The sequence below is a fragment of the Chenopodium album genome, chromosome 1 (assembly GCF_948465745.1).
Source record: "Chenopodium album chromosome 1, dcCheAlbu1.1, whole genome shotgun sequence".
Lineage (NCBI taxonomy): Eukaryota > Viridiplantae > Streptophyta > Magnoliopsida > Caryophyllales > Amaranthaceae > Chenopodium > Chenopodium album.
This window is the reverse complement of record NC_137834.1, coordinates 85,275,221-85,288,583: the sequence shown is the minus strand read 5'-3', so window position 1 is coordinate 85,288,583 and position 13,363 is coordinate 85,275,221. Positions and strand designations below refer to the sequence as shown.

Here is a 13,363-nt window from a genome sequence, read left to right as displayed (position 1 = left end):
GGTAAAGGGTGAATTTTTTTTTAATTTACTTGGGTAAATATGACCATCAAAGAAATTGGTGAATGTTATTTGATGTAGTGTTAAGTGGTTACCGTTTCCACCATACTACTCGGTCTATTTTACTCCCTCTTGCACCTTCTAGTGTGCTTAAATTCCTTAAGTTGAGTTGTTTAAATTATTCATTTTCCTTAATGAGAATATGTTCAGTCTTTGACAAAAATGAATTTGGAGCTATGGACTTACAACACTTGTACGGAGTATACGTACATACTTTGCAAAATAACCGAGTTTAGCACTTAACACGTTACACGGTTAGATACATAGAATATGGCATAGTGTGACATTGTAATTTCCCTAAAATATATAGAAACTACCCTTTTAATTTGGACCTTTGAAATAGATGGGAGATGCGGTAAAAGATGGTGAATTAGAAAAAACATGGTCTCTGGTAGAAGAAACCATGAAAAGGGCCACCCACCATATTTGACAATCTATACAACACGAGGTGCTTGCAGGTGACATTTCTGACAGATATGACTAATATACAATGAATACTTTACCTAATCTGTCCTTCGTATATGCTCGTAATGAAGCGTATGAAAATCGTATGTACTCCGTATATGGAAAATTGTCTGAATGCCGTTTCTAACGTATATCTAAACATCACTCGATAAGACTCTTACCTTATACGGAGTATTTTTTAGGTCTAGAATTGAATCTTGTTAAGGGTAAGTGTTTGTGGACATTGGGGTAGACATTTCTTTAACTTTTTGTAAATGCTAGACTGATTTACCCAGGATTAAAATTTTATTTAGGTTTTTATACTTATCAAACCATTTATTTCTTGCATTTGTGGTACTGAGCTCCTAGATGACATTAATAATAAAGACATTTCTGAGTAATAAGTCCTACGTATGAGTACTTGATTGTACAAAATCAACCTAATGGACGATAGTGTGGAACTAGTGAAAGGTCCAACTATCATAAACTTTAATATGGTTGCTAGATCAATTTTGTGCAATTTTTAATGAGCAAGTACTACGTATGACGGTATGAGTACTTGCTTGAGCAATTTTGTACAATTTTAAATAAATTTGATTAACTTTAATGTTATATAAATTATCCTCATGAGATGCACGGTTTTAATAAAAAAAAAATAGTACAGAACTCGTATATACAATGAATCTTTTCAATTTTGTCAAAAATTCATTGAAAGGAGATATCTTAAAAGAAATACACTGGACGTTTAAATATTAGTGTTAAGCAATTAAGGAGAGGGAGTGATAGATTTTTAAATCAAAATAAAGGAATACATTTGCTATTCAATTTACTATACTTCAATTTTCTAGATTAAAGTTGTTGAAAAAACTTACGTAGATTATTTATGAAGTATCACACAAAAAGGGGAAAAAAAACTATCACAAACACAAAAATGACGTAATCAATGGTTTTAGGTTCGTTGGAAAAAATTTCATAAGAAAACGATACATATACAGTTTTGAGGAGAGATGATGTTAACCATGTTTTATTTTAGTATTAGTTAATAGATTTGATGCATTTTGATATTATTGTAAGAAACCTGTTTTTGTTCAATGCAAAAATACTTATCTAGTCTCCAAACCACTCAACCGGATTTATATCTATTTTAGTTGGTGTTATTACTTGAGTTAAATACTTAAATCTAATGTTATGAAAGTTTTTTTTTTCCTCTACTGTTTATCTTCCGTGTTAATGTTTTTGTTATTTAAGGACTTTAAAGTTTAAACATCTATAGAAGAGAAGATTGTGACTATGGGCCTATTCTGACTGAAATAAGCTGAGCTGAGTTGAATAGAAAATAATCTGAAGAGAACAAACCCTTTGCCGATATACTACATGCATGCAAAATAGATGAATTACACCAAATAATTAAAGTGATTTAACACTCAATTTAATTTAATCGATATTTTAATTTATACTTCCTTAAATATTTTAAACTACCTTTAAGGAGGTGTAAATATTATCAATGTAGATATTTTTTTAGGGATCAGGGGGGCAGAATGTCAAAAAAAAAAAAAAAAAAAAAAAAAAAAAAAAAAAAAAAAAAACACCACAATTTATTTATTTTTTTTCTCCACAATTTAATTAGCTGGGAATATGGATCACAAAGTGTTTGAATTTTAGTAGACATGTCGTTTTTAAGAAAAAGACTACTACAGTAACCGCTGGCATTGACAACTAGATTTAGCATAAATAACTCCTTTCCTACTCATGATTATGTTAATACATACTCTAATAGAATTAACTTTGTTGTCATAGGATGAACTTTGAACTTTATTCCTGTGGCAATCATTTGAGTAATTTAATCCGTTACACTAATCCCATCTTAATTTATAATTGTTATGATTATTATTATAATTATCGGTGGAATATCCATTTTCTGGCGTACTTGTCTTGATTTCTTCTTAATTAATAAAATTACTAATATTATCCTTTGGCTGTTTGGCATTACTCACTCCCAAGTCTTAAGACGATTGTAACATAATTAAAAAAAATATTAAAAAATAAATTTCTGAAATAACCATGATCCCGCAACCGACCACACTGTAGTTACACGGTCAGGATACGCTGACGCTGTACAAATCTTGAACCGCGTGGCTTCAGCTTATTATACCCAATTACCCACACCAAAAATACGAAGTATATTATTATTTTAATAATAACTGATTTTTACTTACTCCTGCCTTCTAGAATCCAGTTTTATTTTTACATTATTCACATAATTTTCCTAACATTTTTGGATGAACAGAAATTTTGAAGCGCGCTATCACTAATTTTTAAAAAAAGTTTTTACAATTAATCCTAATGAATTTGAATAGTATTTTATTATAATTATTTGCATAGAGAATAAATGTGTTGGATGTTGTAATCTTGTAATATTCTTCAAAACTTTAGTAGAGTTAATTTAGGCCGTATGAGGAAGTGACAAAAACTATCAAGTTCTAGGCTACTACCTAGGAATTTTTTTTTAAAAAAAAATAATAATAAAAAAAACTTTTTAAACTTATTAATGGGGGAAATATGTAAACAAACATTTTTATGTTAGAATTTTTTTTTTTTTTTTTTAACTTCTTATAGATAGTAGTATATATATAAACAAACATTTTAAGGGGAATAAATATCCTCACACTATCCGTAAGAGCTCTCTCATACTTTTTTAAAGGTACTGATTCAGCTAATTTAATTACTTTTTCCGTCCAAAAATAATTTTACTATATCCGATTTTTGGATGTTCGTAAAAAAATATTCATGTTACGCGCTGACCCCCTTGTTACGACCCATTACCCCATATCCTCTCTCTCCCTTGCCCTCCCTCGGAGAACGAGTTTGGTTTTTGGGTGGTTGGTTTTCTTGGTGTTTTTGGGTGGGGCTGTTGGGGTAAGGGAAATGAGAGGGGATAGGGGAAAGAGAGGATGAGGTCCGGCGGAGGTGGAAAGGTTGGTCGTGCCTCCACCTCCGCTGGCGCGCATTCCCCCCAAACCCTTGTACCCGTACCATTCTGACCCCTGCCATCGTCCTTCCCTTGAAGCCCCGAACCACCATCCCCCACCCTAAACCCCCTCTTTCTCATGAAAAACCCTCCATTTCTCCCCCTGATATCTCGATTTTTGTATTAGGGTTTCAGGTTGATGGGGGAGGGGGGAGAAGGTGGAGATGGCACGGGGAGAGGAGAATTTGGTTCGCAAACGCGGGGGAAGGGTCTTGGGCGCCAACAATTGAAGAGAGAGGGTTTCGAGGGAAGAGAGAGAGTTTTAAGTTGGGGGGAGGGTGGTTTAGAGGAAGGGGATGGACATCAGTAAGGGGTTAGAACACTCACATCAGTGAGCATTTTTTTGCTCATGAACAAAAATGGTGAGCAAATTTGTTAAAAATGGTTCCCCATCATTAAGCATATTGAAAAATGCTCATGAGCATTTCTAATTTTGCTCATCCTATGAGCAAATTTGAGGATGAATAGTAACTACATGGGGCCCAGCAACTCTCCAATTTCCCTGTTAGCTTCTTCCTCCAATCAGCAAATATTACCGTTTTTAAACGGTAATTAATTTAAAACGGCTATTTTGGACGATTTATAATTAAAAAAAAATAGAGATCCATTAATCAACAGTTATAATTTTTTTTCTCTACAAATAGAGATCCATTTTGACATATTTTGGTATAATTTCAAAAATTACAAAAACACTATATTATTCTTACTCTCATTTCTAGTGAGATTTATAATTTATAATTGTTTAGCGATTAAAATTCAATATTATTAATTAATATTTAATAATTGTATTAAGTTAAATAATAGTATAATTGTAAATAGTAGCACTAAAACTTCATTTAACCAAAACATAATTAATAATAATTGGTGATGTGTAAGAGAGAGAAATGTTGGTGGGGTATGTGAAAAAGTAGGAGAGAGATTGATGAGCAATTTTTTTTTTTTGCTCACTAGTGGGATAAAATTTGCTCACAAAAATACTCATGGTTGGCAAGAGAGAGAAAGTGGCTAGAGAGAGAATGAAAAATTGCTCACTAGTGTGAGTGCTCTTAGTGTCAGCAGCGCCGGCGCCTAGGGGTAAAGGGTAAGGGAAGTGTGGTTGGCTGGGGTATTGTTTTTTTTTAAAAAAAAAATTATTACTCTGTATTTTTTTGTTATTTTATTATTTAAAAAACTTAAAAGAGAACTCATTAAAGGACGTCATGTGGCATTGTTATCCTTAATAGTCACAAAGTTAACCGTCATTATTCATTAGGCATATGGTAAATTTAAAAAATTTCATGTATATAAGCTTATAAGGTGAAAAAAAAAATTAAAAAAACAATTCTCAAGATATATGGTGAAAAAATCATTTTTAAATTTTTTTTTTTCTAATATGAACAAAAAATTCTCTTAAAAAGTTGGATGCAACTTATACCGATGTGTATAAGACCATATCCAATGGTAAGACTCAAGTACAGAGTAAATTTTACTTTCTTCGTTTATATTTAGTTGACGCGTTTGATTTAGGCACATATATTAAGGAAAAGAGAGAGAATGAAAAAGAAAATGGGATAACTTGTAAATATAAGGTAAAAAAATTTCAAAAAAAAATTGTCAACTAAAAAAAATTTCCTAAAAAGAATTATGGTCAACTAAAAAGAAACACAGGTAGTTTTACTTTTAAATACTAGCAATACTCGTAGAGTCGTTGATGAAATTTGTGAAAATATCTTCTCAGCAAAACCCAAACGGTCCCTTAGCAAGGGAGAAGGGACTACCACCGGATATAGCCGGTCAACAAAAATTGCATTTGGTTATAATTTGGGTCTCATTTCATTTCCCAACCCAGTAGGATCTAACCCAAGTTGAATTTTAACCATTCTCACTAACCCCAGTTTGTTTATTTAAGGACACTGAAATCTGAGAGCCTTCTGGCTCTGGGTTGTGATCTTGTTATTCATCTCTTTCTCTCTCTTACCTCTCACTTACTTTCTCTCTCCTCTCAATCCCCAAATGAACTTGTAGAACACTCTTTTCCTGCTTCTGGTTGGGTAAATTCTTGTGTTTTTTTTTTTACTGTTGTTGCATGGGGTTTTGTAGAGGAGAAGAAGTAAAACTAAAACTAATGATGATGGAAGGTAAAGAAAATGGTTGTTTAGCAGTGAATTATCTGTTGTACTGCACCATTTCAACTGCTTCAATTCTTCCTTACTTGGAAACTCAACACAACATCTGAAACACTCAATAAAGTTGACTAAAGCATTTTAACTCTTTTAAAGAAAATTAAAAAGGCATAAACTTTTCAAAGTTTGAGAATTATGAAGAGAATTAGCAGCTCAGATTCATTGGGTGCCCTCATTTCCATGTGCCCTCCTACAGGTTTACTTATTTTACAACATAATTTTCTTTAATACTTATTTTATATAATGTTTTTAATTGTTGGGTGCTGAATTATGGTATGATGGTTGATGCAGATGAGCATAGCCCAAGAAACAACATATACAGCAGAGATTACCAGTCTATGTTAGATGGGTTTGATGAAGAAGGGTGTATAGAAGAAACCGGGCACGTACCGGAGAAGAAAAGACGGCTAAGTGTGGATCAGGTGAAGGCTTTGGAGAGGAACTTTGAGGTTGAAAATAAGTTGGAACCTGAAAGGAAGGTTAAGCTTGCCCAAGAGCTTGGGTTGCAGCCTAGACAGGTTGCTGTTTGGTTCCAGAACCGTAGGGCTCGGTGGAAGACTAAGCAGTTGGAGAGAGATTATGGTGTTCTTAAAGCTAGTTTTGATAATCTCAAGCAGAATTATGAGTCTCTTCAACATGACAAGGATGCACTCCTTAAAGAGGTATGATCTCATGTGACTTTTATTGAATTTTGTTACTCGGAACTCTTCATTATATTATGTACAAGTCTTGAGTAACATAGATTGCAAGTAATTTGATTAATTGTGTTACTCGGAGTCTTCATTTCACATTATATCATATTTGTACATCTAGTCGAGTTAACTAGTGCTAATTTGATAAATTTTGTATTTTTGTTACTTTCATTTCACCCTGGATATATCATATAATCGTACACATCTAGTCGAGTCTGAGTAACATAGATATTTGTAAGTAAATTGACTTTTATATGTCCTCCGTAATGTATATCTTACCAAGTGATTATAATTTTTGACAGATCAAAGAGTTAAAATCAAAGCTGAGTGAAGATAATGTCTCAGACAGCAATACACACATCAAAGAAGAAGCTTTGATATTTGAATCCGACAACGATCACAACAAGAAAGACGTTGAGCTGATCACCCCACTCGACACACTGAGCGGCGGCGACGACGGTGGATCGGAGGATGCAAAGCTGCTGAAGGTAAAGAATGCATTCTCCGAATTCAAAGACGGACCATCAGACAGTGATTCAAGCGCAATCTTAAACGATGACAATAACAGTAACAGTCCAAATGCATCAAATTCCTCAAGCGACGCACTCTTCCACCACCCGCAGCAGCAGCAGCTACTGATGTCACCAACATCCTCCTTCAGATTCAACTGCTCTTCATCTCCACCACCTTCAATCAACTGTTTCGGCTTCGCAGCCGAAACAAGATCAGACAATCTAGGCACTCCCCAGAATCAGAACAATGTATATCATCCCCAATTCGTGAAAATTGAAGAACATAACTTCTTCAGTGGTGAAGAAGCTTGTAACTTCTTCTCTGAAGAACAAGCTCCTTCTCTTCATTGGTACTGCCCAGATCAGTGGACTTAATGATCCCAAAATCAAAACCCTTAAACCAAAAAGAAAAAGGAGATGATCAAATTTGAGGAATTTCATGGGTTTTGGGAACCTAATTCAATAAAAAACATCCTTCCAAATTAATTGTACAGAGGTTAAGTTCCCAAAGCACTGTGATTTTCTTGTTGGAAGCAAGAAAAATGGAGGCCATGTGAGGAGAGAGAAAGATGACGTCTTTTGGAGGTGGCCGTGTCTTTGTAGTATTACACCGTGCGCCAAATGAATGAATGATTAGGCAGTAATTGGGGAGTTTTTCCATGCTGTAAAAACCATGAACAAGATTAATATTATTATTACTAATATGCACGAACAGGATAAATCCTGTATAATGCAGATAATAATATATGATGATGGGGTTTATAATCCCCTTTTTCTTGGTCATATCATATTAGCAACTACTAGTATATTATATTATTATGTCATTGATTATTTTTTGTTTTTTCACTTTTTATTTAATCCTTTCTTATGAACTAAGAATTTTAGCTCTTTGAAATGATGGTGTTCACTCTAAAGAAGCTTTTTTACAAATGAGTATGTTTACCCGGAAGATTGTGACTACCTTGGTGCTAGTATTCGGGTGTATAATGGACATGTTTATATTCGATTTTGTGCGAGGTCCACTGAAGTCGTGTGTAAGCTTCTCTTCAGTCTTCACACCCTACTTCTCTAACACTTTCTTTTAGGCAAAAGAACTTTAAAGTGATGTTTTTCAATTCAAAAGAGCATCATTAACAATACATTACTCTATTATAATACAAAGTGTTATGTATCAATTCTTTTTCTCTCACTCAAAGATACTCAAAAAAAGTGAGTTATATATGAGAGATGAGAAAGATACAGAAAACATAAAAGGGGTTATGAAATCCTCTCTTTTATCATCCCATTCACTAATTTTTTTCAACTTTTGATCTAACGTACCTTAAGAGAGAAAGGGATGGCAACACTTAAAAGATGATCTTAGGTCCCGTTGTTTTCAGTTTTTCACCATATCGACATCAATTTATTTTAATTGATCAAAATTGATTTTTTTTAAGTACAAATTAGAACTTATCCAATTAATCTTAAGCTATTTTTATTTAGTTATGTATTAATTACATAATATTACTTAAAATTATCACAAGTGATCAAAATCATTTTTTATAAATTATAACTAATGTTAATGGTTTTTTTTTTTTTTTTTGAGGAAAAATGTTAATGGTAATTAATTATGATTATTATTACTAAATTTCATTTTTCCTAGTGGATTAATTTCACTTTATGCTTAAAGAGTGTTTGTGAAATTGAATAAGGGCTTGTTTGTCCTGCTTGTCTTCATGTGATGAGCTGCCCTTAAGCCTTCAAATTCTTTGTGGGGAGAGGGGGAGTGGGTAGAAAATTTGTAAAGTTGTATTGATGATTGATTTTTTGTGTCAAATAGTAATTAAAGGTTACTACTATTCTTTTGCATAGTCGTAGTAATTCCTAAAATTGTCATATTCTGAGGTCATTGCCAAAACAATGGGATAGGACCTACTTACTATTCCCGCAAAATTCCAATTATTGCTATATTAAGGGGGTGGGGATGGGTCTAAATACGTTATCATATCTATGTATCAGGCAGCGTTTTATATGAGACAGATTCATTATTATGAAATTAGGGTGATTTTCTCATTCTAATTACCAAGTACTTGTTTTATTTTTGGTTGACACCTTTAATTTTTCAAAATAAAATAGATTTATGTGAAGGCTATATAATTCTCAAAGAAAATTTGTATGAAAGACCCTTTTATGGTGACTTGTTTACGAGAAAAGACCTTATGTAACAAGTGGCAAATTAGGACCTTGTTTCCAAAAAAAAAAAGTAAGATCGATCCTCTGGACGGAATTTAGCTATTGACCCACGAAAACCACCTCCAACTCACCGAAATCTCATCCCGGCCCTCAACAACCACTTCCACTTCACCGAAATCCCACACTGACCCACGAAAACCAACTCCACCTCGCCGAAATCCCACACCGACCCCTGAAAACCACCTCCACCACACCGAAATCCAACACTGACCCCTGAAAACCACCTCCACTTTAGTGAAATCTCACCCCCCGCCCCCAAACCCAAAAAACCCCTCCACCTAGCTGAAACTCCACCCCGACCCTCGAACCCAACTCCACCACCACTATAACCATCACCACCACAAATCCCCCAACTCGAACCCAGCCTTGAACACCCTATGAAACTAACCCCCAAAACACCTCGAAACCCATTGCAAACATCCTAAAATCTAGAAAATCGAAGGTAGTTTATGAGTTTTCGAGGGAGGACGAGGTTTTTTGGGTTTTAAGGGAGCATTTTCGCTGTGATTTTCTAGTATTTGATGGAGCGTGGTGGTAGGTTAATTGGTTGGGTGGAGTGGGTGGGGCTTTTAGGTAGAGGAGTGATGGAGAGGGAATAAGGGGAGGTTGCGGGGACGGGGTGGGTTATCGAGGATAGGAGAGGGTAGTGGTGGTCGTTCATGCCCCGGGGGGCGGCGGTGCAAGGGTTGAGGAAGGGGTGGTTAGGCGGAGGGTGTTTTTTAATATTGAACGTACGTGACATGTGATAGTCAACGCTAGAAATTGTAGGCCAATGGTTAGATTCCATTAAAAAGTCTCATCTCACAATTTTTTATTTTTTGAAAAAAGGTCGCATCTCACAACTTTTTTTTTTAAATATGGTCCCAATTTGCCACTTTTTTTTTTTTTTAATATAAGGTCCTTTCGCACAAACAAGTCATTATAAAAGGTCTTTTCTCGCAAATTTTTCTAATCTTAACAAATAATTATCTAAACCAAGTAATGATAATGGAAAGCTTAATCTCTTAGTTTCTTTTCATCTTGCATTCGAGCATTTCTACCTCACCAGTGTCTTTTTCAAACTTGGCATTGCTCTTATCATTTACCAATTAGGTTCTTGCGAATTGTGATCATGTTTTCAAAAAAAAAATCTTGTGAGCATCACTTTTATCCAAAGGATCTAAAGGTCGTTGTTTATGAAGATTTGTTGGTGTTATTGAGATAATATGAAACTGAGGAATCATTTAAGCAAATAATTCTTCTATTAAACTATTAAATTAGATTAAAACTTTCTTAATTATATAGTGAAAAAGAAGAATCTATAGGTACCAATGTATGAGCCATTATGTAATAGTTTGATTTATACTTCTAATTTTCTCTAGTGCATAGTGTATTAAATCTATTGAAGATGCCTTGACTTCTCTGGAGAAAAAAATGTTATTAAGCGAAACATATAGTTTTCGTCTGAAAGACATGTTACATATTTAGTCTATTTTCTTAAATCATATTTTCACTAATGTCTGGAAAAATAGATTCATAACTTCAACTAATATTTTAAAAAAACTTAGGAGTTCATAATAGATAAATTTAGAGCTAGATTAAATCTAGTTCATATCATTTTAAAAAAAAGGTTCATATATGTTAAAATTAATAAGTTAAGAAGAGCAATTTATAGCTAAATTAAACTCATACTTGTATAACATTAGTTAAATAAAAATTAGGTGAACTAAACGCACTATAATTTGGTTCGCTTTTGCCTTGTCAAATTCCTACACATAAGTCTGACATAGATCTATAATTTTCGACTTTGCAACATTGGCTTTTTTTTGGCAATTATCTTGGTGATTACCTTAAAGGGAGTCGTCGATTGTCATTCCTTCTAAATCTAGTTTGTTAAACTTAACATATTGCCAACAACCATTGTGGGGAGAACGATAATGAGATAATGGATCCACCGTAGTATTTTGAATTGTGCTCCGAGTAAGGAGCCACTCGACAAGCTAAGGTACAATGGTTACTTATACAATTAGCAAAAGACAAGGAATCGTACATACTTACTTGACCCAATTTAGGGTTAAGAAAGTCCCCCGTAGGGTTAGGAGGGTAACGTTCCTATCATTCAACTTGGGTATGTAAACCTTCCATTGCAACAATTATTGACCTTTTGTAACGGCCTTCTTTTAGCTCAACATTAAGATTCTACACCTCTACTTCACTATTTGTATTGAAATTGAAAGAGACAATTTAGTGGTGATCAAATCTCTCAATCCCACTCTTACACTTCGAATAATTGGGGCCTTTGTTCTTGTGAAGAATATCTTACCGTTTTGACTCATCCTACATTTTAAATACTTCAATTCGGATATACTACCTCTGTTACAGGTTATGTGCAACTATTAGACATTTTCTCTCTCTGTTTGTCAAATCGTTGCACATAATCTGTAACGGAGGAAATACTTATTTTAATTCTCTTTTTCTTTCCAGTATGTAAACAACAAATGTATTTATAAAAAAATTTGTTAGATAATTCATAATGTACATGTTCAAATCATCACATCGATGCAAAATAACTATTTTAAAATATCAGTTATAACGATTAAAATTGTATACTGATAAATGTGTACAAACAATACGAGTGAAGTATTTTGAGACGGTAGCACGAATATATACTTCGTATATAGTATTATACGGAGTATGAAGATTATTTTAATTTATGTGACGTGCAAATATGCAAGAGAGAGCACAACCCACGGGAGTGGTTGCTTGACAAAGTAAAAATGAATAGATAGAAAACCTCAGACTCTAGCTTTACTAGATAGTAGTACTCGAAATAGCATGTAGTATAGCATACTAGCCTAGTAATAGGGTAGGCAGTTTGGATAATTAAATGTGAAATTGGCCATTTTGCTAATTGTAGAGAAAAACTTGTACACTGGCGAAAAAAAATATGACGAACTTGTACAATTCCTACTTAAAATTGCACTATTTCGTACTTTGGGGTGGAATTGATGAATTATGTATTATGAATTGTATGTGATTATTCTGTCTTTTTAATTCCATTAAAGATGTACTTCGATATACTCCGTTTACTAATAGATGAAACGATTGTTATTATCCATATAGAGGTTAATATATGAGGTTTTGGTCATTTTCTTCTTACTTGCCAATGTTGCATTGTCACATATAGTGTTCAACTCATCCTATCCTTAATTATGTATTAAAAGAACTCGTTATGATAAACGGGTCTGGATCACACCCGACACAATTTGTCCACTTTACACGACTAAGGAGGTTCCACCTCAAAACCATATGGCAATGAGGGGAGTAGCTCTTTAACCTTATAAAGTGAACACAACTTTTTTGTTTCTTCAATGTAGGATACACTTCCCAATACAAACTCTTACTTATAAACTAAACCAATGTGGGATAACACACCACTCACATGTGAATTTTCTCATGGGCTTAATCGCTTAACACATTATCAATTAAGTACATAAATGATGTAATCCTAAACCCTGATCTATTCAGCTATTTTCAAACCAAAATAGAGTAATTTATTATAACTACGTACGTCTAGTGATAAGGTTTGTCATTTCACAATACATTTAAACACACAGGTCAATGTTTGATAGTAGAGGAGGAAGGGTAAGAGAATCCCATACTCTAAAACAAATGTACTACCTCCGTTATAGGTTATGTGTAACGATTTGACATAAAATAGAGACGAAAAATGTCTAATCATTGCACATAATCTGTAACACAAGTAGTATTTAGCAGAGTTCGGTGTATTCCCCATTGTATGATGTTAACATTAGTCTGTATTTTGTTCGTATTAAAACCTTTAAATTACGTACTTGGCAGTGTTATAAATGAAAATGCACTCGTGTCCTTAAAATAGAGTAACACTATGACAAGGTGATAAAGATAATGTAAAAATATAGTACAGACTAAAGACTGGACCCCAGACATATCATCTCAACCTGATGCATTGGATCATGGGACACCTATTTTCTATTCCAATTAATCTAACAGTTTGTTACTGTATCTTCTCTTCATGTTCTACATTTTAACTTTTTCTACCTTATTAATTAATATGGTGGTTAAAATGTCATAATTATTACTATACTCTGTATTTAATTAAAAATAGGGCCTCAAACTTAGGTACTCAATGTTGTAATATGGTCGGTCTTCTCATTTATGTAAAGTCTCACACCCTCTCATATTACAAGGACTCGACTGTGTGCCTTTAATTCTGAT

The 13,363-nt window shown here is 33.7% G+C and overlaps 1 protein-coding gene across 2 annotated transcripts; it reads left to right on the top strand.

Moving 5' to 3' along the window:
• Positions 1 to 5,434: 5,434 nt before the first annotated feature.
• Positions 5,435 to 7,678, top strand: LOC145559825 (homeobox-leucine zipper protein ATHB-16-like). Of its 2 annotated transcripts, none has more exons than XM_081621124.1 (3): positions 5,435 to 5,646; positions 5,983 to 6,353; positions 6,686 to 7,678. In XM_081621124.1, exons 1-3 carry the CDS (start codon positions 5,595 to 5,597, stop codon positions 7,268 to 7,270), a joined length of 1,008 nt encoding a protein of 335 aa, XP_081477250.1. In that variant the 5' UTR covers positions 5,435 to 5,594; the 3' UTR covers positions 7,271 to 7,678. The 2 variants fall into 2 exon arrangements, with proteins under 2 accessions (XP_081477250.1, XP_081477246.1); XM_081621120.1 differs by having other exon boundaries at positions 5,435 to 5,887.
• The last annotated feature ends 5,685 nt before the right edge of the window (positions 7,679 to 13,363 follow it).

Coding starts and splice junctions, on each gene's coding strand:
- LOC145559825 (XM_081621120.1), top strand. CDS start 5,827: ATGAAGAGAATTAGCAGCTCAGATTCATTGGGTGCCCTCATTTCCATG. Junction 5,888..5,982: donor TTCCATGTGCCCTCCTACAG/GTTTACTTATTT, acceptor TGGTTGATGCAG/ATGAGCATAGCCCAAGAAAC. Junction 6,354..6,685: donor AGGATGCACTCCTTAAAGAG/GTATGATCTCAT, acceptor AATTTTTGACAG/ATCAAAGAGTTAAAATCAAA.